At 41.5% G+C, this 26,693-nt stretch overlaps 1 protein-coding gene across 3 annotated transcripts in view; it reads right to left on the reverse strand.

The window, feature by feature from the left end:
• The window catches only part of USP25 (ubiquitin specific peptidase 25), a 55,247-nt gene extending 34,489 nt beyond the window's left edge, over positions 1–20,758 (reverse strand). For 2 of the 3 annotated variants that reach the window (XM_081908087.1, XM_081908085.1), the window contains exons 1-3: positions 20,424–20,757; positions 3,943–4,020; positions 2,393–2,537 (exon numbers count right to left, since the gene is read on the reverse strand). In XM_081908087.1, the coding sequence (XP_081764213.1) occupies positions 2,393–2,537; positions 3,943–4,020; positions 20,424–20,468 (268 nt within the window). In that variant the 5' untranslated portion in view covers positions 20,469–20,757. Of the gene's footprint in view, positions 1–2,392; positions 2,538–3,942; positions 4,021–20,423 lie in introns of all 3 variants that reach the window. The other variant, XM_081908086.1, reaches the window with a different exon arrangement.
• Between the last annotated feature and the right edge of the window lie 5,935 nt (positions 20,759–26,693).

Raw genomic sequence — 26,693 nt, forward strand, 5'->3', positions numbered from 1 at the left:
CTCCCGCTTTGCTGAAGGGGCGCTGCGAAGAGAGGGAAAGCTGCACAGCGCCTCTCCAGCGAAGTGAAGCCCAGAGAGCAAGAGGGATAGGTGCGCACCGATCCCTCTTGCTCTCCTGGCTTAAGCGAAAGCAACGTGAAGCCTCCAGAGCGCAGTGGGATCTCCCACTGCGTTCCGGAGGCTTCGGGTGGCTATCCCTGAAGCACTGGAGCCTGCATTATCTCCATGACACATCTCCCCTTACTTTTTAGGAGGGGAAAAGTGCATCTTATAGAGCGAAAAATATGGTATATAAAAAAATCTAATCAATCCAATTTGGGCTGCAGCTCATTTCAAACTACCAGGTTTGTTCAGAACCTGGTAACTATAGATTTGTGGTTTGGAAATAATGGGAAACTTTAGCTTATTAGCTTATAAACTCTTTAGCTGCAGTACTCAAGGAAGGGAGGGGACAGTACCAGGATGTAATGTGCAGGTGCAAAGCTCATGCATATCTTGGTCTAAAAGTTGGGATATGCATATATGACTAGGTCATATTATACAGTGGTCAGTAAAGGTTAAGGTGGTTAACATAGGAAAGCCAGTCATCTGCAGGTTTTGGTGATCTGAACAGTATCATGCCACAAAACTGCTCAAAAAGTATGTGCTATTGGTTAGGTTGCTAAAAAAAAAACTAGATGCTGCAGATCATAAGCTTTCCACACAGAATGCTTCGTGTATTTGGAGATGGAAAACAAGGTAGCTTTAAGCAGCTGCCATCACACTGTTTGGAGCTTGTCTGATTCTCTCCTAGGTGTGTTCCAAGGAAATAAGTCTTTCATTTCCTTTATTTTAACAAGAACGCTATCATTACAAATCAGACAACACTATCCATTGTTAAATATGGAGAAACTTCAAAATGTGCCAAGGACAAACCCTATTGGCTTTCCCAAAGCTTATACACTTTTCCCTTTCCTTGTTCCTGAACAGCAAGTTTTTCTGCCAACTAGTAGGAAAAAAAGCATCCGGAGTTCTCACACCTGTCACAATCATGACAGAACACAAAAATAAAATGCAAGTCTAGATTAACAAAAGGGTTGGGTGTAATGCTTAGAAATCTATAGTGTGAGGTGCTTACAGTTCACTTAGCATTAAATATGAATGTTACAGGTCAGGCTTATTTACTGTCACGCTAGTCTTACTCAACGCTACATACAGTGGTGCCTTGCAAGACGAAATTAATTCGTTCCGCAAGTTTTTTCTTCTTGCGAGTTTTTCATCTTGCGAAGCACGGTTTCCCATAGGAATGCATTAAAAATCAATTAATGTGTTCCTATGGAGACCGGTTGCCAGGCTGGCAGTGCGGAGAAGGGCTTTTCTCCCCACCGCAAGCCTTCAGCACAGGTACGGGAACAGAGGGGAAGGCGCACAGCGCTTCTCCTCTTTTCCCGGGGCTTGCGGTGGGAGGAGGGTTTTTCCTCCCCACCGCCAACATTCAGAACAGCATTCTGAATGTTGGCGGTGGGAAGGAAAACCCTCCTCCCACCGCAAGTCTTCAGGACAGCCATCCGAAGGCTGGCGCGGGGAGAAGGTCTCTCCGCCCCACCGCCAGCCTTCGGAGGAGGTCCGAGAACAGTGGGGAAGACGCGCTGCGCTTCCCCGCTGTCCCGGAGATTTCCCTATGGGCTTTTGTCTTGCAAAGGAAGCCCATAGGGAAATTCGTTTTGCGAAGCGGCTCCAAAACGGAAAACCCTTTCGTCTAGTGGGTTTTCCGTCTTGCAAGGCGTTCGTCTTGCGGGGCACCACTGTACTTTTGTTAATCATAGAATATATTAACTTTTAATTTCAAATCTATGCACTGTTATTTGGCCAAATTGTGAGTTTTCTGGGATTCTGTAACACTTCTCAAGTTAAATGTGCTTGCACTGGGACATATGGATTCCAAACACAAATAGTTATCACATGGCTTTTTTGATATGGATTGATATTTTACTGTTAAGCTTCACTAATCAGAGTAATATTTTCTTGCTTCATATTTTGAAGTAATTACCAATTTGGAGGCATTTCTAAAAGTACACAGATGGAGGTATAAAGATACTAGGTCAGCAATTTTCCAGGGCAGTGAAATCGCAATTACCAGATATTAATGTTGTTTTTCAGACACAAATGGTGAAAGCTAAGTGCACTACATGGACCCTCGTGGTTTCCCTTTCATTTTCTGTTATATTACTATATTATTGTGTTTTCAATAAAGACAAACTTCTTGAAAAATAAATCACTTTAACCAAAACCTCCAAGATCTATAGGCATAAAGGAATCACTTTATATAAAATAGCAGACTAGAGTGACAAGGTCTTCTGACCAAGTATTTAGTTTGGTTGGTACTTCAGTAACACAGAAAAAAACCACTTACTTGTATCTGCTTGGCTGCCTACGCTGATGTATCTGTCATTGCCAGAAAGTGCTGTTTGATAGTACGTTGTCTCTTCCTGCTGAGGAATCTTAGCATTCTTTGCAGTAAGGAAAGCAACAGCTAACTCCAAATTCCCATTGCTATCCTTTAAATGTAACAGAATAAACATATTGGTATGCCATCTTATAACCAACCAATTAGGGCAGAGCTAGCTTCCAAGACTAACCCGAATTACTTTACACCTGCACACAATGCACGCAATTTCATGATTAGAAACTTACGATAAAATTATTTACATGTAAATTAAGTCGCACTAAAGAAGGTGATAGATTTGTGTACAGTCCCACTAGTTTCAGCAAAAGAACTCTCTACGACTGGAAAACCAACAGAAATTAAAAGTGCTTGACTTCTTGTTGGATGATACTCAGAGTGTTTAGTTCCTTGGCTAAGCTGATTCCAAGAAGAATTTAAAATAAAAAATAGTTGAAATAAGCAATCAGTTAAGCAGAGTAGAGAAATTCTAGTCATCCAATGATGTCTGATGCAGGTGCCTAAGAATGTTGACACACACCCATGTCTTCCAATAAACCAGTTGCTTAAAATTTATTCTGATGACTTGGAATTAAAAATATTTTGCCAACCCCGAGGATAATAATTTAATAACACTAAGGCAAAAGCTCAAATCCTACATGCCATACTACAAGAATTTGGTGAACTAGCAGAACAAAAAGTCCTACAAGATTGCTATTTCTGAAAGAAGCCCATACTTTCTTTTACATATTTGGCTTAAAATATTTTGAGATGAATCCACTTTTCTGTTTTATACATTCTCAAGTAGCAAATCTAAGAGTAAAACAGCTTACAATTGATAGAAGCTGAACAGAACAGAGAAAACTGGTAAGATTTTGTGTCCATCTATGTGGTCCTGAGACACACCTTTTCCTTGCTCTAAAGTTCAGTAGAGACTGTAATAAAAGATACTTTCCCCAACTGAACAGCAAGAGATGGCAGGGTCTTGTGCAGGTTGAACCTTAACCAAAGAGATCTTTTCTTGCTTGCATTGTGCATTGGTGAACTGGCAACATGGAGTCAAAGGTCAGCATCTCAGACAGATGTCAGAAAGGTTTTCCGCATGGTATGCTCCACATACACAGTATTTCTTAGTTAGATAAAGTATTTTACAGGCATGTTTTCATCAGCAGCATTATTTACATAAACCATTTGGGAAGGCCCTTATATTTCCTAGTCCCCAGGGTATGGTCAGATGGCACAAAAGGCCACCACCTTGCTGAAACTAAGGCAGTCTATATCTGGTGAATGCCTATACGTCTAGTACATATAGGCATTCACTCGATGAAAAAACAAAAACAAAGGTAAGATACAAAAGGAAGGTGTTTTTTAAACCAGCCTTTGCCATACTTTACGTTATCTGAATTCCTCGCTTAAATAATTTTAAAGTAATCCTATTAAAAACTTTCTGTCCATCAGAAGGAACCTTATTTAGATGCAGACAGATATAAACACAGAATCATCTTTGAAAACCACCATACCTTCAAGGCTTGCTGCAGTACTTGGGTGTCATTGATGCCAGTGATCTCTCTTAGCTGATTCAGAAACGTCTGCTGGTGCTGAAAAATAAAAAGCTGGTCAAACACCAAAGACAAATTATGGCAACAAAACCCTTTCAGCTTGTGGAAAGAGAAGATTTGTAGTGATATTTTTATTTGTCTTTGAAACAATGCATTACGGGAGAGCCTGGAGAACATGTATTTGCTTAAGATGAAAGAAAATACTTCTGTGAGAGCTAAAGAATTTGAGGACAGAAAAGGGTTCAATTTAATCTTCCCATGTCATTATACCATATTAGAAAGTGAGCCTTCAAAGCATAAAATAGTGTCCTAGATACAAAAATACCGCACAGTGTACTACTGTGAAAGCATGGGCTAAGCCCATAAAGACAATCATTGTTATCTCGGGATCTCAATATTTTAAATACTGCAATACACAATGCTCTTATTTAAGTATCACTGCCCATAAATATATATTGTATAGAGTCTAGCTGAGAAATAGCTAATATGGTGCTTTCCAAGCGCTGTTCAACTGCAGCTCCCAACATTCCTGGACCCTGGCTATTTGTCATGCTGGCTGATGGGAATTAGAAGTTAAACAGCACTGGGGGTGGTTGGTACCCTCAGTCTAACTACATACGTCAAGTATGTCATGTATTTTAATATCATAGGCAACCATCTAAAAATGAACTGATGTTGTCAAGTAACTAGGAAGTCTCATGAAACAGCCCTGGAAACTGATTGTAAAAACAAGCAAGCAAGCAAGCAAGCAAGCAAGCAAGCAAGCAAGCAAAGAGGACCTTTAATTTTGCTTCATATATTTCAAATTCAAACATGACATAAGACAGTAAATAAAATAAAATAAAATCGTATTGGCATATTCCTTGCAAGAAAAAGAAAACTATCCATAGAAGGTTAAAGGTAAAGGGACCCCTGACAGTTAAGTCTAGTCGTGAACGACTCTGGGGTTGCGGCGGTTATTCAAGACTATATACCACCTTTCCACCATAAAAGCAATGTTCAGGATGGCTCACAACATTAAAAAGAACCCCACACCTAAAAGTTGTGAAGCACAGTGCCCTTTAGCTTCACAGAATGCATAAACAGTGGCACTGAGCATGCTGAACTGATCAGATGGCAATACACAGGTACTGATAAAAAAAATACCTTAGAAAAATGTTGCATTAATAAAATACAAGCTGCAAGTTGTAAAACAGTGAAGTGGACAGTATAGAAGTACACACACAATGGTTTTGGATACTGTTATATGCAATACAAGATTTCCACTATCCATGTGCCTAAAACAGCGACTGCATAATACGTCAGCACAAAAGGAAGGCTGATATGGAAACACTGAAAACTTAAGTTTTTTTAAAAAAATCTCTCCTACTGGCTTTAGTGCCTGCAATTTTATACTGTATTTTAAAATCTCATGCGCTGAACCTGTCAAAAATCACTGCTGATGTCACCAGATAACAAAGCACGAATATGTGTGCAAAATTTATTATAGTTCTTCGGGGAGAGGGCAGTCCCTTACACAAGTACACTTAAGGAATTATATGAAGTACTCAGTGTTAGGCTCTTACCCAAAGCTTATCTGGCCAGAGCATAACCAGCAAAGAAGAAGTTCACTAACATAATAGCAGGGCTTAGCTACAATCTAAGTCCAGATCCCAAGAGTTGCTTCAGGTCACACAACGGATTGCAGACAAGCAAGTGGGATTTTTAGATTTTTTTTTCATTTAGTAGAAATCCCATCAATCTCAAAAGCAGTTTTCCTCTGCAGGAAAGGGGGCTGCTGTTAAAAATAAAAGTAAAATAAAAAGCTTACTGCCTCCTTGCGCTCAGAGAACCAGTTGCATGACTCTGTGGAACCTGGCTTAAGTGTTTAGATAAGGTAATGCTTAAAACCTACTGTCGTGCTACTAGCATGGCTGCTGACCATACAAACTTAGAATCTGACAGTTACCTTCTCCAATTCATACCTTTTGCTGTGGGAGAGGTTTGTGAATTATGGTAGCAATGTGTGCATGTATTGTAAACAAACAAGCCTTTTATCTTTTACGAAGAATTGTCCTTTTCCCTGACCTTATTTTGTACTAATGTTTGGGAAATGAGCAGTGTTTTCCGTTTAAGGCTACTCAATCATTATGGAATCAGAAACAAAGGCATACATTAAAAGCCCTCAAAGTGTCGTTGTGATGTCTTGTTTATGCGCTTCATGTCACAGTTACTTCTGTTTGCTGTGTACGTAACTTCTTCCTGTGCCTTGTTTAAATTATTAGTTCCTCAGGAACTAATTGTTAGTAAAGAATTTCCCAGCATCCAGGCTTGCATAAACAAAGTTATGAAGTACCTGGCATGAACTCTACAGCTTCCCCACTTTTACAGCTTTACATCTAGCTTACAGATTTACATTTCCCTCCATCAAGCCTTAGCATACAATGGAAATCCAATTTCTCCCTTTTTAACATAATATATTAAAGGGTGCACTTTATACAAAGGCGATACTAATCAGCATCTGAACTGATAAATAAAAATAGCCAGGTAAAATGCCAACACAGCATGAGGGTGCCCTATGGCGTTTACTTTTCCAAGCTAATTCCCATTCTGCACTTTCGGCTGCCAAAACCCCAGACTGTGGATGTCAACTGTGTTAAGTGGACATTTATCCCTTCAGAACTGGAGAATCACCAATGTTCCCACATAGGCTGCCAAAAGAGAATCATTAGATGCTAACTATTTTCATTTGGACGCAGCATGAAGCAGGGTCAGAGAAGTGACAGAAAACATTACAATATGTTCAGGCTCTGAAAACGGAGAGGACACCAGCTTCTGGGGAACAGCAGAAGAATGCAACTGTGCTCATGTCCTGCTGTAGGCTCCTGGCTGAGCTCTGTGAGAAACAGGATGTTGCACTCTATAGACTTTTAGTTTGTTGCAGCATGGCTCTTAACATGCTTATTTATTTAAATGTATATACATTTTATTGGATTAAACAAACATCATTATTTATTATTAATGACAATATAAGCTTTCACGGGTACATAAATTTCATTATTGCAACTATTACGCCATGATTTAAAGTATATCAGCACAAACCTTTTCAGCTACTTTTTAAGTATCTGGTTAAGTATCTGGTCAATTTGCTATTTTCTTCTTGTTGAGATTATAGGAATTATAACAATTTCTACAGTAATGCCTATACAACATTTCAATCTAAATACAATTCCTGCCCCAACATGCAAACATGCAGAAATACTCCGTGGAACACAAAGCTCCCAAGATATGGGGCTTTATATGAGTTGCTTAAGCCCCTGTGGGCACTTAGAAAAGAATGCTGGGATTACTGAGATCCAGCATGGGTTTCTCAAAAACAAGTCATGCCAGACAAATCTTATTTCTTTTTTCATACAGTTACAAACTTGGTGGATCAGACAAATTCACTATGGCTGCTAGTCAGTATACTGTTACAGGCAGTGACGTGCCAAAAGAACGGGTCCCAAAATGGGTAGCAGAATGGGGTCATGGCAGGGCCATAATGGGGTGGCATGGGCTTTCATGCACCCCACCGACGCATGCGGGGGTCTGGAACTGTTGCCTGCACTGTTAAATTTGAACCAAATTATAAACTTTTATCTATAAAAACCAATTTCCCATGCACTCTGAACATGTGTACTTAGTTTGTGAATTAGTAAACATGTTTTTATATGTAGCTTTTAATATATATATATAATTTAAACTGTATTGGCATGTAAAATGTGAAGAATTGTTGGTATTCTTTGTTATATAAGAAGCCCTTTTGAACCTTAGTATATAGAATATTCTCAGCTCACTGACAAACACCTTTTGTTTATCTCTTGTTAACCAAAACAGAGCTTAACTGCTTCAATCACCTCATTAAACTAATCTTGGTGAATCCAATTTTCAATGTCTGTACACCTCCAAAAGCCACCTTAAGAGTCAAATGGAATACAGCTATCAGCAGTTTTTTGCATGGGCAAAATGACCCCAAGCTACAGTTATCTTACTATAATGGAAAAGTGTGCAGTGTAGTGGCAAAACACGTATCCAACGCACAATGATTTGAAAGGAGCCATCCACATATCCCTCCACTTGCCAATGAAAGGGTGTTGCAGTTCCTTATTATTCAAGACCCGAAACAGTAATGAAATAGAGTAATGAAATATGTGGCTGCTAGGACAGCCTCTAAATCTATGGACCTGTTTTTTCAATGATTTGTTACATTTATATTCCACTTTTCCTCCAAAGAGCTCATGGTGGTATACATGGTTCTCCCCTCTGAAATTTTATCCTCGCAAGAGCCCTGTGAGGTAGGTTAGGCCGAGAGGCAGAGCTTGGCCCAAAGTCACCCAGGAAGCTTCATGTCTGACTTTTGTCTCTCAGGTCCTTGTCCAACACTCTAACCATGCTGGCTGTCTACCTGTAGATATGTCTCTAGTGGCTCACCATACTGGAAGGCAAGATTATCATTTACATGTTGTGCATTTGTAATTCCATGCTTCTGGTCAGTTCCACATGTGTAAACAAATACAAAAAAAAAAAAGGAAGCACCTTGTCATTTGTTCTCCTTTTCTTGTTCTTTACACATGTAAACAGGCAAGGGTAACCTCACGACTTGATCACGTCAAAGTACACACCAAAATGCAGGAAGTGTGCAGATGGGGAGGCAATCCCTTGTCAGCATATAACAACCTAACACAAGTGATACAGAATACTGACCCTACATTAATCAAAATTAACTTCTTGAAAGCAAGAGACCAGTTCAGGGTGGGCTGCAGATTTTAAACTGCTTACAAATGGAATATTTCTATTAACATACCTAATGTTTTAATATTCAAAGCAGGGTGATTTAATTCAAGACCTGTGCTCAACAGATCTTTGATTCCCCAGATTCCAAAATATTTGCACATTTAGAGATGGATTTATTTTTTTAAACACTTTTAGTAAGAATGTTTTTCTGGAGTTGTGTGACTAATAACCCTTTACAAGAACAAGGAAATGCACAACTGTGAGATAAAGAGCAAGCCGTGTGTGTGTGTGTGTGTGTGTGTGTGAGAGAGAGAGAGAGAGAGAGAGAGAGAGACCCATCAACATTTTATTTCACTTTGCTCACCAACACTGAAGGGCTATTTTAGACTATGCAGAATAGATAATGAAATATGTCTTGAAAATCTACAATATGTACTACAACAAGGCTGTGTGGAATGCTGACACAACTTTTCCATTACAGTAAAATAACTATAGTGGAAGAACAAATAGTAGGTATCTGCTAACAAAATTAAATTAAACATGATTTTTTAAACCATATATTCACCAAACCGATTTAAAATGTCACCCCACCACCAGCGCCACTTACCCTGCTAGGTTTGGACAATGGAACAAGCCAGACTCTGCTTGTTTTACTTGTGGTACGACAGCAGTAGAAGTGGAAGAACAGCACAGGAACATTTGAGCAGCAGGCACCAGCACACTGCTTATTCACATTAAACCATAGTTTGTTTTAAAAGATGGCTTATTAGCATTACATTGTGCATTAGGCCTAAATCATCCTCATTGTTATCAACACTTTAAAATAATGTTCGGAGTATATCATAATCTTTAGGGTTTAAATAGTATTTTTCCCGGCTTAAAGTGCTTCAGACACATTCTCTGCACACTCGGCCAAACAGTGGGGCTGAGACTGAGTGCTGGTAGCCTACCTAAATTCATTCTGCAAATTTACTGTTGAACCCCTCTCCACGATAAGAATCTACTGGTCATCACGACACTCGTGCCATCAGAATAGAGCCTTTCTGTGAAGACTGTGCAGTGATCTACACGCATAAAACCAACAGGCATCTTCCAAAAACCCATCCTAAACCCAAACCCAAAAAAGTCCCACGACAATTGACAAATGGTAACAGGGGCAGTTCCATGAAATCTAGAATCCCCTAGTCATGGACCGGCACATGGGTGGTGGATACAGATTCAGTCATTCTGACTCAAGGAATGAGGCAGCTGAGTAGCACAGCAGCTGTATCTGTGACTGAGCAGTCATATTTAGGATCCAAACCGCTCATCCTGAAAAGCTGGATGCCATCCTATCACAGACACATGAGGAAGGTAAAATTAATTTCCTGGGTGATTTTAATCTGTGGCCTGGGAGTATTGGGAAAGAAGGAATTGGCAACAGCAACCAGAACGGAATCTTACTTCTGACTATATGTGCAGTGCACAACCTTGTTATTACCAACGCACTCTTTCAACAAAAATATTAATTTAAAACATCATGGAGGCACCCTCAGTCTGTGCATCAGAACCACTGGCATCTCTTAGATTATGTAATCGTCCAAGCAGAAGATCGCCATGATGTATTCTTTACCAGAGCTATGGCAAGTGCCAAAGACTGCTGGACAGATCACTGATCTGTCACAGATCACGTTCCACAAAGGTTTTCAAGAATATACCTCAATGCAGGCTTCAGGGAAGGAAACCAAGGCACAAAATGAACACTCAAGCCCTTCAAGTACCTATTAAGTGGGATTTTTCCTTTTGTGCCTGCTTTTGATTCCCTGCTTTTGAATCCCAGATAACATCAAGGAACATGGGATTTGAAGAGGCTCGGACTCAGAACGAAAGGGAGAAATGTACTAAGAGGAAGGTACGTTTGGCAAACCCTCACCATGATCAACTCCTGCCCAGAAACCTATGTCTCCACTATGGAAGGACATGTGGATCCTGAACTGGCCTCCACAGTCACTTACGACTCACTGTTAAGACAGTGTTCATGCTAGGCTATGAGTGATCACCAAAGAAGGTGATCAGGGATTTTCAACTCATAGCTAATCCAAAAGACTACACAATTTTTGTGACAGTAAGAAAATTAGTAAGCCACTTCTCCGGGATCTGGTGACATACCATTCATTTATACAGTGGTACCTCGGGTTACATACGCTTCAGGTTACAGATTCCACTAACCCAGAAATAGTACCTCAGGTTAAGAACTTTGCTTCAGGATGAAGTACCTCAGGTTAAGAACTTTGCTTCAGGATGAGAACAGAACTTGTGCTCCGGCGGCGCGGCAGCAGCGGGAGGCCCCATTAGCTAAAGTGGTGCTTCAGATTAAGAACAGTTTCAGGTTAAGAACAGACCTCTGGAACGAATTAAGTTCTTAACCCGAGGTACCACTGTATAAGGTACAGTTTTCTAAATCTTAGAAAGCAATTTTTTTAATTTAAGAAGGCAAAGAACATTTTATTCTTGCTATGAGTACACTTAAATATTCTGTGTTTCATAATTCAGCACGTGTTTGCAAGGCAGGAAAATCTAAGCCAGCATTCTGCCAGTAAAATACGTTTCCAACACTAGGAAGAACTTTCTAACAGTAAGAACTGTGGAACAGGCTACCTTGGAAGTTGGTAGACTCTCCTTCAATGGACATTTCTAAACAGAGGTTGGATGGTCATCTGGGATTCTTCAGTTGGGATTCCTGCACTGCAGGGGTTGGACAGATTACCTTTGGTCCCTTCCAACTCTACAATTCTATGTTTCTATGAAAAATAAATTCAACTGAAAGGTAAGGGCACAGTTATAAAGTCAATATATATCACAACTTGTACAAAAAAAATGTACAGCTGATGGTACGTATCTTTGGCAGGAACAAAAATAACTACAAGACTCCTTTGGATGCTGTGGTAGGAATTCTGGACAGGGTACTAGCAGGATACTAATCCATTTAATGGCTCTTCAGGACACAAAATGAGAGCTGCAAAATTTTACAGATACTAAGAGCACAATCCTATAGACATCTGCTCAAAAGAAAGCCCCACTGATTTTTCCACAAGTTTAGGACTGTAGCCTAAAGCTATGGACTTGTGGGAAATCCCACCATTTGAAGGATTCTGAAAAAGCAGAAACTAGAAACACTCTTATTTTCATAAGACTACAATACCTGAAAAATAAGCTGACATGAAATTTAATCAACTTTCCCCAGAAAACTGGCAGCATAAAAACCAGTAACCCCGGGAACACAAACAGATAGGAAAATGTATAAATAGGAACGAGAAAGAAAAAAACTATTAACTATTGTTGCTCTTTTTTGTTGTAATATGAAAACACAATAAAAAGTAGGTATTGAAAAAATCATCCCAAGTACTATAAATCATTTGTAACCTTGCAACCACTTCACTTTAAAATACCATCTCAATAGTCCCCTCTGCATCCCATTGTGTTTACAGACATAAGCAAGTCACAATATGAGGCCTCCAATTCTCCTGCCACCCTACCAGTTCGAAAGCACGTCAAAGTGCAAGTAGATAAATAGGTCCTGCTCCAACGGGAAGGTAAACGGCATTTCCGTGCGCTGCTCTGGTTCTCCAGAAGTGGCTTAGTCATGCTGGCCACATGACCCAGAAGCTGTACGCTGGCTCCCTCGGCCAGTAAAGCGAGATGAGCGCCACAACCCCAGAGTCGCCCGCAACTGGACCTAATGGTCAGGGGTCCTTTTACCTTTATTCTCCAGCAAAAGTAGCAATAATGTAGAAAACAGCAAATAAACTTTTTCAAGTTTATAAATACTGTCATGTACAAATAAAAGACCTCTATAAAAAAGACACATTCATGCAGATACTGTGAAATTAGATGGTGATCAAAGATAGTTCCCTATTACAGATCTGTCTACAAAGATCACAATCACAATTAGTAACAGTTTCACATCAGGAAGGTTTAAGAGAAACAGTGAACACCATCAAATGGACTGCCACACTACCTCCTCCTCCATACAACTAGTGAAGACTGTCCATTTTAGAAAGAGAAGACTCCTATGAATCTTTCCTAAGCATAAATGTGACTAATGCGAGACAAATTATAAGCATACTTGCAGGGGGAGTCTGATGATCCCCTAGTACAATTAGGTAAATAAAGTATGTCAAGGCCCAACAGTGAAAAAGGATTCCTAATCAAACATCAAACTTACTTTTAAGAGAAAGCTGGGAAGACATCAGTTGAGAAAGAGAAAAATTACTGCTGCCGAAGATTTTGTAAAAAGGAGGGCAAGTGTCTTTGCTTTTGTCTGCATTCAGTCAGTAAATTAACAAAATTTGGGTACAGGTTATAAGTAGGCAACAAAATGTCAGCGTATCAGCACAGGGTGGGAGATGGGGGGGGAAGGGGTCTTCACCACTCAATCTCACTATTAGAAGGAATAAGTGGAAACTGCAAATGTTGTTATATATCTTCCTCACTTCCAAACAGGAGTAGGTTCCAGCCAGCCAGCCCTGCTCCCCCTTCCAGAACGCTATTAAACTGTAATGGATGGAAGCAGTGTACCTTACTCCCTACCCCACATTTCTTTTCCACCTGACAATAGTGCATGACACTTTGAGGCCACTAAACTCATGTTCAATACCCACTGGCCTGTTCTGTGCCGCCTCCTTTTTAAATGTGTGTACAACTGCAAATCTTACGGTTCCCCTGAGCATATAATTATTTCCCTGTTGTTTCTCAGTGTCACAGTTTTGGCTCAGCACTCACCACTTTGGTTTGTTACTAGAGGAAGTGACCATGATGATGATGATGATGATGACATCCTAGTGAATCATATTTTGTTGTACAGGCAAGACAGAAGAGCTGTGGTTCTACCTCTGTGACCTCTCTAAACAAGCTGGCAGAATATGGCTTGTGTAGCTCTAGAGGTTCCACAGGTTTAGAGGGGGAAAGAGCAGAACTGAATGACTTTCAAGTTCAGAAATGCCAAACATTTATTTTATCCCAAGTTAGTTTATTTAAACATTAAAGAGAGACTGAGCCATAAATAATTTGCACACAGAACTATGTGGTTAAAGAAATGACGGAAAGCTGCAACATTCAAGGCAAAAGCTTTTGCCCTGGCTGTCCTGGGCTTCTTCCACTAATATAACACAACCATGTGTAGAATGCTGGCAGGGACCGTGAGACTACAAAAGAGATGCAGAAAGAAGAGAAACCAAACCCCAGTATACTGGGGTTCCCAGTACAGTGGTACCTCGGGTTAAGAAACTAATTCATTCTGGAGGTTTGTTCTTAACCTGAACTGTTCTTAACCTGAATCACCACTTTAGCTAATGGGGCTTCCTGCTGCTGCCGCACCGCCGGAGCATGATTTCTGTTCTCATCCTGAAGCAAAGTTCTTAACCTGAGGTTATATTTCTTGGTTAGCAGAGTCTGTAACCTGAAGCATATGTAACCTGAAGCATATGTAACCCGAGGTACCACTGTATACTGTCAAAGGGGAAATAATTTTGAAATTCATACTTGAATGAAGCCAAAACATTTCATTTCTGACTATTGCACTCTGCTCTGTTGGACTCCAGAATAAATATATTTTATAGTTAGTACATTAAACTTACATTGTAAGTTCAATGTTTTCTCCACTGAGATTGAAGAACCAGCAGATATTTTAAAACCCCACTTCTGGAGCAAGAAGCATTGCATCTCCACACTTCTCTTGCCCCTCAGGATAAGTTTCCAAAAATTGTCATTATTCATGAGCATCTCTTCTCCAAGCAAACAGAAAAATTCATTGAAAAACAAACATCTCACGGGTTTGTAATGCCTCTTGCTCAGTGATACCAGAATCTAAAATGCAATCTCTGCTAGAGAACAATTAAATTATATGCATGAGTGTATTTAGCTTTCATGAACTGTGTATACTAGATTTAGACTGTGGTGGTTTCCCTGCTTCACAGTAACACAAAAACAAATGCACTACTGGCACCAAGAAGGGCCCTTGTTCACAGCAGTCCTAGTTCACAAACCTGCTAAAATGCACTACACACACACAGCTTGAAAAGGGTGGCAAAACTGGAATGCCCTTTGAGACTCAAGGCTTAGTAAAATGCTGAAGATGTGAAGGAAGCTGGAGTTAAGGCAGGATATTGTAGGGAAGGGCTCCCATTAGGCATGCCCTCTTCTCTGCAATCAATGAGCTACCAGGGGGAAAAAAGCTTAAAGGAGCCAAAGCAACAGATTTTACAAGCAGAGCAAAGTCCCTTCAGTTCTTTCAACTACTGTTCAAAGAAACATAGAATGTATGCTCACCTCTCTTTAGAGAATTTCAATAATTTATCCCTAATTCTGAATGAATTTAGTATAAAGATGGTTAGTACATAATTACAGCAGCCTACTTCCATTATACAAATATACTAGTTCACTATAGATTTTACCAAATTATCACTTTATGCAGGACTTAGAATCATAGGATTGTAGAGTCAAAAGAACCAGGAGGGTCATCCAGTCCAAAGCTCTGTAATGCATGAATCTTTTTGCCTAACGTGGGGCTCAAACCCACAGCCCTGAGGTTAAGAGTCTCATGCTCTACCAACTGAGCTATTAGAAAATATATTTAGCACATTTTAATCATGCTTCTTCTGACTGCTGCTTGTATGTTCTTAACTGGCCACAGATTGTGTTTTATTCACCTCATGGTACTTGCAATCAAAAAGAAGAGATGGCAGCTATAAGGAAAATCATTGTGTTATGATACAAAATCAATTCAGATATAACAAAAAATGAAGTTTCGAAAATGACAATTGTTTGGTACTTAATACATTTTAAAAATCCTTCATATGTCAAAACATTTTACTTGTTCAACAATATTCTACCAGCAGTGTATACCAGGACATGTACTTAAAAAGACCAGTAATTATAGCAATAATTAAAGCCACTAAGTATACATTAAGGAAGTGTGTCATAGTTCTTAAGTACCAATTAGGTGTAAATATCTCTATGAATGAAAAAATTAAACATACACAAAATAGATGCACCTAACATATAAGTCTGTTGAAAATGTGTTTTCAGTGACAACAGCCTTTGCAGTAGCAAGGAAAGAGACTGGAAGTCTGGAAAAGAGAGGACTTCTCTACCTCCAGCACCTGAAGCCAGCTGCTACCATGGAACTCAAGTGCAGCCAATGGAATTTCTTGTGTACAAAAGCCAAACCTAGCAATCCATACATTCCTCAACAGGGCATCCTGCATGTATGATTTCTGGTAAGAATGAAGTGCAAACTGTCCTTAAGTGACCTATGGAGCAAAAACCAGGGAGATAACATTTCATACATTTTCCTAATACCCTTGACCGTAGTTGATTGCAGAAAGTGACATTTTAAAAACCTAAACATATAAAATAACAAGCTATAAGTACCAGCAAGAAGATACTCCTCAGTATGTTTCTAGGTGCTACCACAAAACACATGTATAGGGAAAGAAAAAACATAAGCCTAATGTTCAAAGTTGGAACAAAAACAGCTCATCCCCAGGGGATTTGCAGTTTTCCTATGGGAAAACTTTATATGGAATGTTTTGCATGCTAAGTTCAGTACGCACACAGCATTTTTCTATGTTTTGCCCCAATTATAGAATTAGAAGATCACTTGGTCTGCAGTTCTATTGCATTCTGGCTTCAATAGGACATACTTCTGACTAGAAATGGCTAGGATTGCATATTGTCAAGTCCTGAAGAATTTCTGTGCTACAGACTTACAGAACAAAGCTGCTTCTTCAAATTTGTAGTACAGAAACTCTTCAGGAACTAGTGATATGCTAAGGGGTCTTCTGCTTGAATAGCTGGGACAAAACATACTATTTGCATCAAGCATTCCATACAAAATTGTTGCATAGGAACTGCAAATCCCATGGGGACAACTATATTAGTGAGATACTTTTGTTTATGCTTGTGTTATAGACATAGGAAAGGCCTATCCTTTTAAATTGTCACTGTCATGGTAACAACACCCATCATCTAATAATCTACTATTTAATGTAAACTGCAGGCAACAAGTATTTTTTTTTTTTAAGGAAAAGATATACTGACAGCTACTAGTAGTAATACATATCTGACAACATTCTTTTGTGGGAGTTCACTATGGGAAAGAATTAGTCAAGCCGGAAGGGCAGGGTTCCCAAGCAGTATATGTTTATATTCTCACACTAAAGGCAGACACTTAAAAACAGGCAAAACTAACATGAGAAACTATAATTGCAAATTGCAGAGCTCTGCTTTGTTCTAGTAATAGGAACTTTTACTCTCAGAATAAACACAAGAATACAGAACATATCCTGCTTACCCAATATTAATTTAGATCATTTCACTTTATCTTTCTTATTTCAACACACACAGGTTATTTATCCATCTATCCCAAGAGGCATATTTGAAGGTTCATTCAGCAACACAAGCACAAATATTATTTTCACATAGGAAACCGAGTTATATTGAGTTGGATTATTGGTCTATCTAACTCAAAATTGTCTACACTGATGGAGTTCTCTCTTGAACCTGCCCTACCTGGATATGCTGGGGTTTCAACCTGGGACCTTCTGCACACAAAGTAGATGCTCCTCCACTGATCTACAGCCCTTCCCAAAATTACAGACTCTTTAGAGAACTCATTGGAACTGTTTGGAACCAAAGAGAAACACCACTATGGGGTACCAAGCAGTTGTTTGCTGTTAAATGAACCCAGCTGTTTCAAACATCCCTGCAAAAACGGTTATAAACCAACAGCTTCTGGTCCTTTGGACTTTGAACTGGGCAGTGACAGGGGTTCGGCCAAATTTTTGAATTGTATTGTATCCACAAGCACATTAATTTGCATAACGTACTTTGCAGTTTGCATCAGGAAAAATTCTAATGTCCCAGATCAGCCTTTGTCAAGCAAGCGCCTTCCAGACATTTTGGATTTCAGCTTTCATTAATCCCATTTCTACCAGCCCACTTTGTTTCCATGCCTCCTGAATTAACGAGAAAAGTCTCTTCCTTCACAATCAGCACTGAAATGCTCTATTCCTCCTCCACCAATCTACTTCACAGGTGGCATTTTTTCTTCTAGCAAAGGAGGGCACTTTGCCTCTTAAGTGGTCAATACCAGGGGTCAGCAAACTTTTCCAGCAGGGGGCCAGTCTACTGTCCCTCAGACCTTGTGGGGGACCGAACTATATTTTGGAGGAAAAAATTTAAATAATTCCTATGCTCCACAAATAACCCAGAGATGTGTTTTAAATAAAAGCACACATTCTACTCATGTAAAAACACGCTGATTCCCGGACCGTCCACAGGCCAGATTTAGAAGGCGACTGGGCCTTAGTTTGCCTACCATGCAGATTACTAGTCTCTTAGAAAGCTAGTAAGACTAGTAACTTTTGGGGGCTTATTTACAAAGGATAGGGGGTAGGATGTATGTTTAAACAGAAACACCCATCACACTTTCTATTCAGTGCATCTGGGATACAACTACTCATGACTTTGGTTTTAGCATGAATGCAAACAGCGCAAAGATGAAAAGCAGTTGTCAAATCCTCACTGAAGTACAGAGTATCAACAACACAGAAGTACTCAAGGAGTAGATTTTTACTGTTATTAAAGCATGTTAAGAACACACAGGTACTGCTTACTTTAAATCTTGTATTTTATGAGACTTTTTGAAGGAGTTAGAAGCAGATATAAAAGGATGCAAAATGCAAAAGAAATGAGCAGGCAAGTGGAAAGAGGTAAATGTGGAAACAGAAGTGAGTAGTTATTTTTTTAACACATACTTGTTCAATGGAACTGTAGAATAATGTATAGCATCTTTGCAAGCCTTTATGGCTATGCATTTGGAATGTCCCTCTTCATTTCACATGAGTCAAAAACAAAAAGTACAAATTTTTAGTGGCCACACACCTCTCAAATTGATAAGTTATAAACATATTATATCAAAAGATGGCCATATTTAACTTATAGGGACGTGGGTGGCACTTTGGTCTAAACCACTGAGCCTCTTTGGCTTCCCGATCGGAAGGTCAGCAGTTCAAATCCGTGCAACGGGGTGAACCCCCATTGCTCTGTCCCAGCTTCTGCCAACCTAGCAATTTGAAAGCATACCAGTGCAAGTTACCGCTGCGGCAGGAACATAAATGTTGTTTCTGTGCGCTCTGGCTTCTTGCACCAGAAGCAGTCTAGTCATGCTGGCCACATGACGTGGAAAGCTGTCTGTGGACAAACGTTGGCTCCCTCGGCTTGAAAGCGAGATGAGCACAGAAACCCCATAGTCGCCTTTGATGGGACTTAACTGTCCAGGGGTCATTTATCTATTTTTTACCTATTTAACTCATAGGCATCTGTGCTTGAAACAAGTCTATAAAAAAGACTTGTTCAAAAATGTGAATGAATGGTTTCAAATTATCTGAGAGAATATTAGGCTTAGACCAGGGTTTCAAATATTTGCTAAGCCTTGAAGCTCATTGGATAACCTTGGATCAGGCAGTATCTCTCAGTTAACCTACCACACAAGGATTTTGAAAAGACAAAACGGAAGTAAAAAAGAGCAGATGAAGGCCATGTATAGCAGCCTTCTTTGGAGTAGGATTATTTACACATTCCAACAGATTATGTACTTCACATAAATTCAAGGATACCAGTCTTACTCTTTATTTATATCGAAAGGTTCAAAGTGTTATAGCAAGGACAACTTTCCTTGGGACAAAGTACCATGAACTTTCTCCAGAATTAGATCATTTGGATCCTATATCCCATGAAATAGCAAGCCAAATCTCCAAAGAAAATACATAACCTCAAAAGAAACATATATACAACTCAGAAGCTACTAACATAAGCCACTGTTATCAATTGTTAACAAAACACCTTCGATAAAATCTACAAAGTTCAAGTAAAGCATTCACACTACCAACCACACTATACTTTGAGCTAACAACCAGATTTCCTGGCTCAGGGCAAAAACAGAAGCAGTAGCATTCTTCACCACCCCTCACGGGATACACATTTACAGACTCATTTCAAAGCTTTGCATTAAGTGCATGAAACATAGTTGAAGCAGGAAACCCGCCTGCTTCCTACACCTCTGAGTACTGTATTACAGAACCGGTTGGAAGAGCTGGCATGACATGATCAGAACCGAGATGCGTCTCAGGGCGCCAGAATCGAGGGAAGATGAAAACGTCAATCCCTCTATTTAAAAATAAAGTGGCACTTTTGTGAGGGGGGGCAGGGAAGGAAGGGCGAGTTGCGGATCGAAACGCAGGGCTCCTCCTCCGTCCCCCTAATATACCAACCCCCGTGGGCACTTCTCTGGCAAGGTAAGGAGGGAAAAGCAGGGCAAATGCGAGAGGAGGAACACGCTTCCAGGAACTCAAAGCGCGGACGGGGTGGAGAAGTAATACTGACAGGAAGGCAGAGCCGCTTCCAGGAGCTCAGCGGACCCCCCCCCCCCGATCCCCTTCCCCAGGCCGGGAGGAGCCGCCCAACCGGCTCTAGCCTCTCCCTCGCTAGACGCAAAGGTCACGGAGGGAGCCCGGGAAGGCAGGCGCCGACCCGCCTCGGCTCCCAAAAGCCAGGCCCTCGCGTAGCCCCGCAGCCTGCCCAAGGGTTTCCTGCCTGGGCCTGAACACAGGGTAGCTCTCCCCCACCCCGCGGGCCAGGTCGCCCCTCACCTTCTGCGCGTTGCTCTGCTGCAGCACATTCTGCTCCACGGTCATGGCCCCGGCCCGACTCCGGCTTCCCTCCCCGCCGGCCTGAGGAGGTGCAGCAGCAGCAGCAGGAGACGGCGCTAGCCGAGGGTGGGGAGGGAGCAACGGCAAGGCCGGGCCGGAGTGGACGGGCCGTGGGAGGAGGGAGACGAGGGAGAGGAGCGCGGCGTGGGGAGGCCGCGGCTCGGGATCCACGCAGCCGTGACGCGACGCGCCTGCCCAGGCAAGTGGCAGCCCTGGAAAGGAGCGGGGCGCGCTCAGGCCCGGCGGTGCGCCTGCCGCTTGCTAGGAGTGTACGCGCCGCCGCCGCTGCCTCAACCAAACATGCCCAGCCCAGGAATGTGCTTGGGCTCCTCCCCTTCCCCGCCGCGCCTCCCTCCTCGGCGGCGCAGCCCTGCGCGCTCCCTACTCGGAAGTAAGTCTGGCCGAGTTAGTCCCGGCTAAGCGCGGGCGCGCAGGGCTGCAGCCCGAGCTGCGAGAGGGCAAGTGAGGAAGGGAAGACGCCGCCCAGCTGCCGCCGCTACCGGGGAAAGGCGACTGAACGGGAAGCAGGAACTTCTCCTCTTCCCGCCCTTATCCTGCGGCGGCCGTCCAGCTTGCAAAGCCTCTGGGGAACCCTTTTAGCTCCACGGCGGCCTTCCTTTCGGAACAAGGGTCGGGGAAGAGCACATACCGGCGGCTGGCGGGGCGAGCGGCTAAAGCAGGTCGAGTCATCCCTGCAAGTTTTACTTTGGTGGGGCCGGTTGGCTGCTGCGGACTCCCGCGCCCCTTTCTGTCCTCCAGGCTAGCAAGAAACAATGCGGGAATAATGCAAGGATTCTTCTAGCCGGGTGAAGACACTCCAGGAAGTTGTGGAGGTGCGGTAGCCCCTGGGACTGGGAAAGGTTTGGAAACTTTGCTCATACCAGAAAGCTCTAAACGGTCTGGGTACTAGAAGGATTACTTGCTTCCATATGATTCTACCTTCTTCCTCAGATGGTTTCTGCTTCATATCCTGTTTCTGAGATTAATCTCATGAATAGGTGGGGCAGGGCCTTCTCCACATTGGCACCCAGGCTCTTGAATTCATCTCCATGGGAGGTACATTTGTGTCACTTCCTGTTTTCTTTTTGACAGTCAGTCAAAGCTATGGTTTTCTGTAGTGTCTCTTGTGACACTGAGGCTGTTATTTTTGCCTCCTCGTACTGTGGTTTTTGCTGCTATTACACTGCTGATTTTTGATCAGTGCTTTGGCTTTATGGTTTGATGGGTTTAATCATTTTAAATACATTGTACTGTGCATCACTTTGGACCAAAAAGCAGGATAAAAAGAAACTATGCATGATATTCAGTGAAGTTCTGCTCAGGGCACGCCTAATGAAATCAATAAACGCGTATTACTCGCGTCAACTGATTTGTTTTTTTAATTAATATTTCTGTGCTGCCCCATAACCAAAGGTTATCTTGTCATCTTCCAAAAATATTTAAAATATTATAAACAATTTAAACCATAAAAATACAACATAAAGAGCATTGGACAACTGAGAATTCAATCCCAACAGTGATTATGCTCACAGAGCACAGACAGACCTCGCATAGCACAGACAGATCTTAATTACCAGATTTATGAGATCCTATTAAACCTTTGGAAAACCTTTAAAAAGCGGAGAGAATTAATGTCTTCCCCTACTGCCAGAAAGAATACAAAGTATTCATAGCATGTGAGCCTTTTCAGGAAGGATGTTCTACCATCAGGATACTGTCCTTTGTCACACTTATCCCGGCTAAGGCACCCAGAGAAAGCCTCTGACAATGGCATTGGGGAATGGGATGGTGTTTGTGCGTGAAGTGTAGGCTTTAAAGATTAAAAGCAACATTTTGAATCTGGATTGGAATCCAGCTCACCTGAAACAAAGCTAATGTAATATACTGTAGTGCAGTTAGCTCTGTCTTGGTCTAATGGGAGTTCCCTGACTGTTTTCAATGGTAGTTCCATATACAATCCTATGTGTATTTACTCAGAAGCAGTCCTGCCTGAGTTCAGCAAGACTTACTCCTAGATAAGTGTGCATGTGGTTGTAGCCTTTGTCTATCCTCTCTCTCAGTCAGTGAATTTGGCATAGAGAATGTTGCAGATTAAGTGGACTACAGTGAGAACCACATGAAAGGTATTAATGGCCCCCTCAAAAGGAGTTTTTCACACTCAGATATCATTAACACATTAATACATTTTAATTTTATTATTATTATTATTTGCATTTCTATACCACTCTTCCTTCAAGGATCACAGGGCAGTTTTCAAGAACAGAAAAATACATACCATAGTAACAAACCAAAACAGTAATCCAACATGCAGTTTAAAAGGCCTTGAATTCTTTAATTAGCCAGAGGCCTGGGAAAAGAGGAATGTTTTTGCCTGGAGCCTAAAGATACGTGATGAAGGTGCCAGAAAGAGTGTAACTCCATCAAGAGCAGGCAACCTCCTATCCATCCGGTTTAGGGAGCTGCCCACTAACAGTGACTCAGTCTTATCTGGATTTGAGCTTTAGTTTGTTGGCTCTCAGCCAGTCCATTACTGAGACAAGCATTGGTCCAGCACATCCACTGCCACACCTGCAGATGTAGAGGAGAAGGAGAGCAGTGTGTTATCAGCAAATTGCTGGGAACCAAACTCCAGATGACTCCACTTAGCAGTTTCATGTAGATGTTAAATGTTAACAGCATGGGGATAAAATCACACTCCAAGGAACCCCACAATGAAGGCTCCACTGTGCCAAAGAGCACTCCCTAAGCATCACCCTCTATAAATGACCATCCAAGTAGGACCAGAATCACCACAAATCAGTACTGCCCAACTCAGGACAGTCACTCCATAAGGATACCATGGTTGATGGTATCGAAAGCCACTGAGAAGTTGAGGAGAATTAACGGGGACACCTTTCCCCTGTCTGTCTTCCAACAGAGGTCATCATACAGGGCCACCAAAGCAGCTTCTGTGCTGAAACTGGGCCTAAAGGCTGATTGAAATGAATCTAGAAAATCAGTTTTCTCCAAGAGTGACTGGCTCTGGTCACTCACTCAAGAAACTTGCCCCAAAAGGAGAGCTTGGCAACTGGCTTGTAATTATTTAGATTTACTGAATCCAGGGAGGGCTTCTTGAAGAGCGGTTTTACCATTCCCTCCTTCAAACACCCAGGGACCAGGCCCTTTCACAAGGAGGCATTCATCACCTCCCTGACCCAGCAAGCTGTACCTTCCCTGTTTGTTTTTATCAGCTAAGAGGAGCAAGGGTCCAGGTCACAAGTGATGGCCCTTACTGATCCAAGCAGCTTATTCACCTCTTTGAAACTTACTAACTAAAACTCCCAAGATTCACCTGGTGTAACAGTGGAGCCAAGGTTCCAGTGGATACAATTAATTTTATCCTCAATATGTTTTACAAACAAATGACAGCGAGCTACTGTTGGTTTTATCATATCCATTGGATCAAACTATAGAAGCCAGCACACTATTTGGAAAAGCTCTGCTGGATGGCACAATGACGATGCAATGGAGGCAGCGAAGTATGACTTTTGCTGCCTTCACTGCCACTAGGTAGGCTTGATGATGAGCCCTCACCAATGTTTGATTGCATTTGAATTGAGTTCTTCTCCACTTGCATCCAAGCTGTTTCCCACTTTGTTTCATCATCCTAAGCTCTGGAATATACCAGGGATCCAAGCAGGCTGTATTAAACGGGCCAGGGCTTCAAAGGGAGTGTCAGTCATATGAGCCGGAAAATCCCCCAGAGCCATCTGGAAACCCGTTTGATGCATCAGCCTCTGAAGGAGGACCATCTTAACAGGTCCCCGACATCTACAGAGGGCAAAAAGGGGTTAAACCTAAAGCTCAGCAAGAAATGTTGTGACCATGACAGCGGACTGATATCAATATCCCCTACATTCAGATCACTCTGTTCCTACTGAGTTAAGAAAACAAGGTCCAGAGTGTGGCCTGCCACATGCGTTGGGTTGATGACATGTTAGGACAGCTCATGGTCATCATAGCAGCCATGAAGTCCTGAATTACCCCAGAGCCTCTTTCATGGATGTTGAAGTTCCCCAAAATCATCAGTCTAGGAATCTTCAACAACACTTCTGAGTCCAGCTCTGTCAGCTCAGGCAGGGAGACTGCTGGGCAGTGAGGTGAGTGGTAAACTCCATAGAATCCATAATCTGTCCCGATTGTCAAGTGCCAGGAACACACACCCTAGATCACCCCCCAACTGGACAGAGAGCCCGGAGAGAGAAATAATTTCTGTAGACCACAACAGCCCCTCCTGCCTGAGCCTCAAGTATGTCCCAATGCTGCACTGAGTACCCAGATGGGCACAGCTGGGTGAAACCAACCCCAACCTACTCACCCACCCAAGTCTCAGAGATGCAGGCCAGATTGGCCTCCTCATTCACAATCAGATCATGAGTGAAGTCTTACTTTGATCTGACCTGGCATTCAGCCACAGATCAGAAAGCAATGAAGCCAATAATAATCATCATGCATGTCATCATGGCCCAAATCATAGAATTCAGTGTTAAAACAGTGAGGGAATTTGAAGGAGTCCTTCAAGTTTTACGGTATCAGGGTTGTGTCAGAAGCCAGGAACTGTCAGCCAGTACTGAAAGGTAATCAGGTTGGAAGCGCAAACTAGAAAGCAGGGCAGAATAACAAGCCAAGAGTCAGGACAAGAGATCAGGATTATAAACCAAGACACACTAGAGCTGAACTAGACCTTGTAAATTCCTCTGGGTAACAGATTTTGGTTAAGGTGTCTAATAAACATTTAAACAGGGAAGCAACTGCATCTTAGCTGTCTGTAAAATGAGAAATTTTGCCTGATGAATTGGTTATGTATGGTACTGCCCCAAACAGTTTGCCACAGGGACAAATCTGATGATCAGGTGTATGAATTTTTCTCCTGCAGCTGATTGTGAGATGGATAAATCACACAGGGATAATTTTTATATATAAATCACACAGGGATAATTAATGTAATCAGCTTATCGTGCAAAAGTCCACTCAGGTCAGGAAAAGTATACTGTTTGTCACACATGGCAATCTTGGTATTTATGCAATTTTCTATGTAGAAATTACTGAAAAATACGTATCCTGTTGTAGCCTACAAGTGCAGAAGACTGTTTACGTCAGAATTAAAAGTTGTCTTTTGTGCATAAGGGGAGTTCTGAGTCAGGGTGTCAAATGCAGGACCACATCGCTTTCTTAATCTTCTCCTGTTTCATGCTTCACCAAGTATACAGCTAGGAAATATATTGGCTGGCAGCCCTCTTGAAATGCCAAGTCAGGAACTTCTTCATTACAGCATTAATTTCAACTGTTTTATTATACAGCAATTGAATGACTACAGTGCTAAGCATGCTTGCACAAAAATAAGACCTGGAATTTCATACAGTGGAACCAACAGGGCAAAATAACAGCTTTGGTGAAACTGATCTTCAGTGGTAAAACAACATGAGTGAAAAAATCAGCACCCGTTTCCCCATGTTCCACATTCCCATTCTCAAGGAGCCTGTGGCTATTTCTTTACAAAAATAAAATAAAATAATATTCCTGCGTTAGATGATCATGTGGCAATGGTATAATCTATTTCTGATCTACCGGTAAGTCTCATTAAACTCATTGAGACTTGCTTACATTCAGACTTGCTTAGGCTCTGGCTAGGAGTGTTTTATTTTGAGTGTAGGCAGGGGAAACACAGTCATCATCTGCATCTGACCATATAATGCAGAAATAAAATACTGCATAAGCTCAGTATTAAATGGCATACCAACTATGCTATTTGTTTACCCGTTGTGTTTAGTAGTTCTTTTGAATGAAAATAATGTTTCACCAATTATTACATCTGAAAGTGTTAATTTCCCAGGAGAACAGTAGTGAGTAGGTGTGTAGGGCAATGAAGCTATTTGTGCCCATCTTTTAATTGACAGTAAATCAGTGATCGCAAATCAGAGTTCAGTTATGCATTTCGGTAAAGGATTTTTTACCACCTGTGCAGGGAGAAGAAATGTTGTGTTCATTTAAAATGGAATAAACTTGAATTCTACAGTTTTAAGAAATTCGTCTATAATTGAATGTAGGAGGGATTGTGCTGGGGAAGGGCACAGGCAACTAATATCATTATTTGTTTTTGTGTCAGCAGCTTTCTTTTGTACAATCTGTATCTGATTTGATGCTTCAGCCTGATTCTCTATATACATCTTT

The sequence above is a fragment of the Podarcis melisellensis genome, assembly GCF_964234715.1.
Source record: "Podarcis melisellensis genome assembly, chromosome: 4".
Classification (NCBI taxonomy): Eukaryota; Metazoa; Chordata; class Lepidosauria; order Squamata; family Lacertidae; genus Podarcis; species Podarcis melisellensis.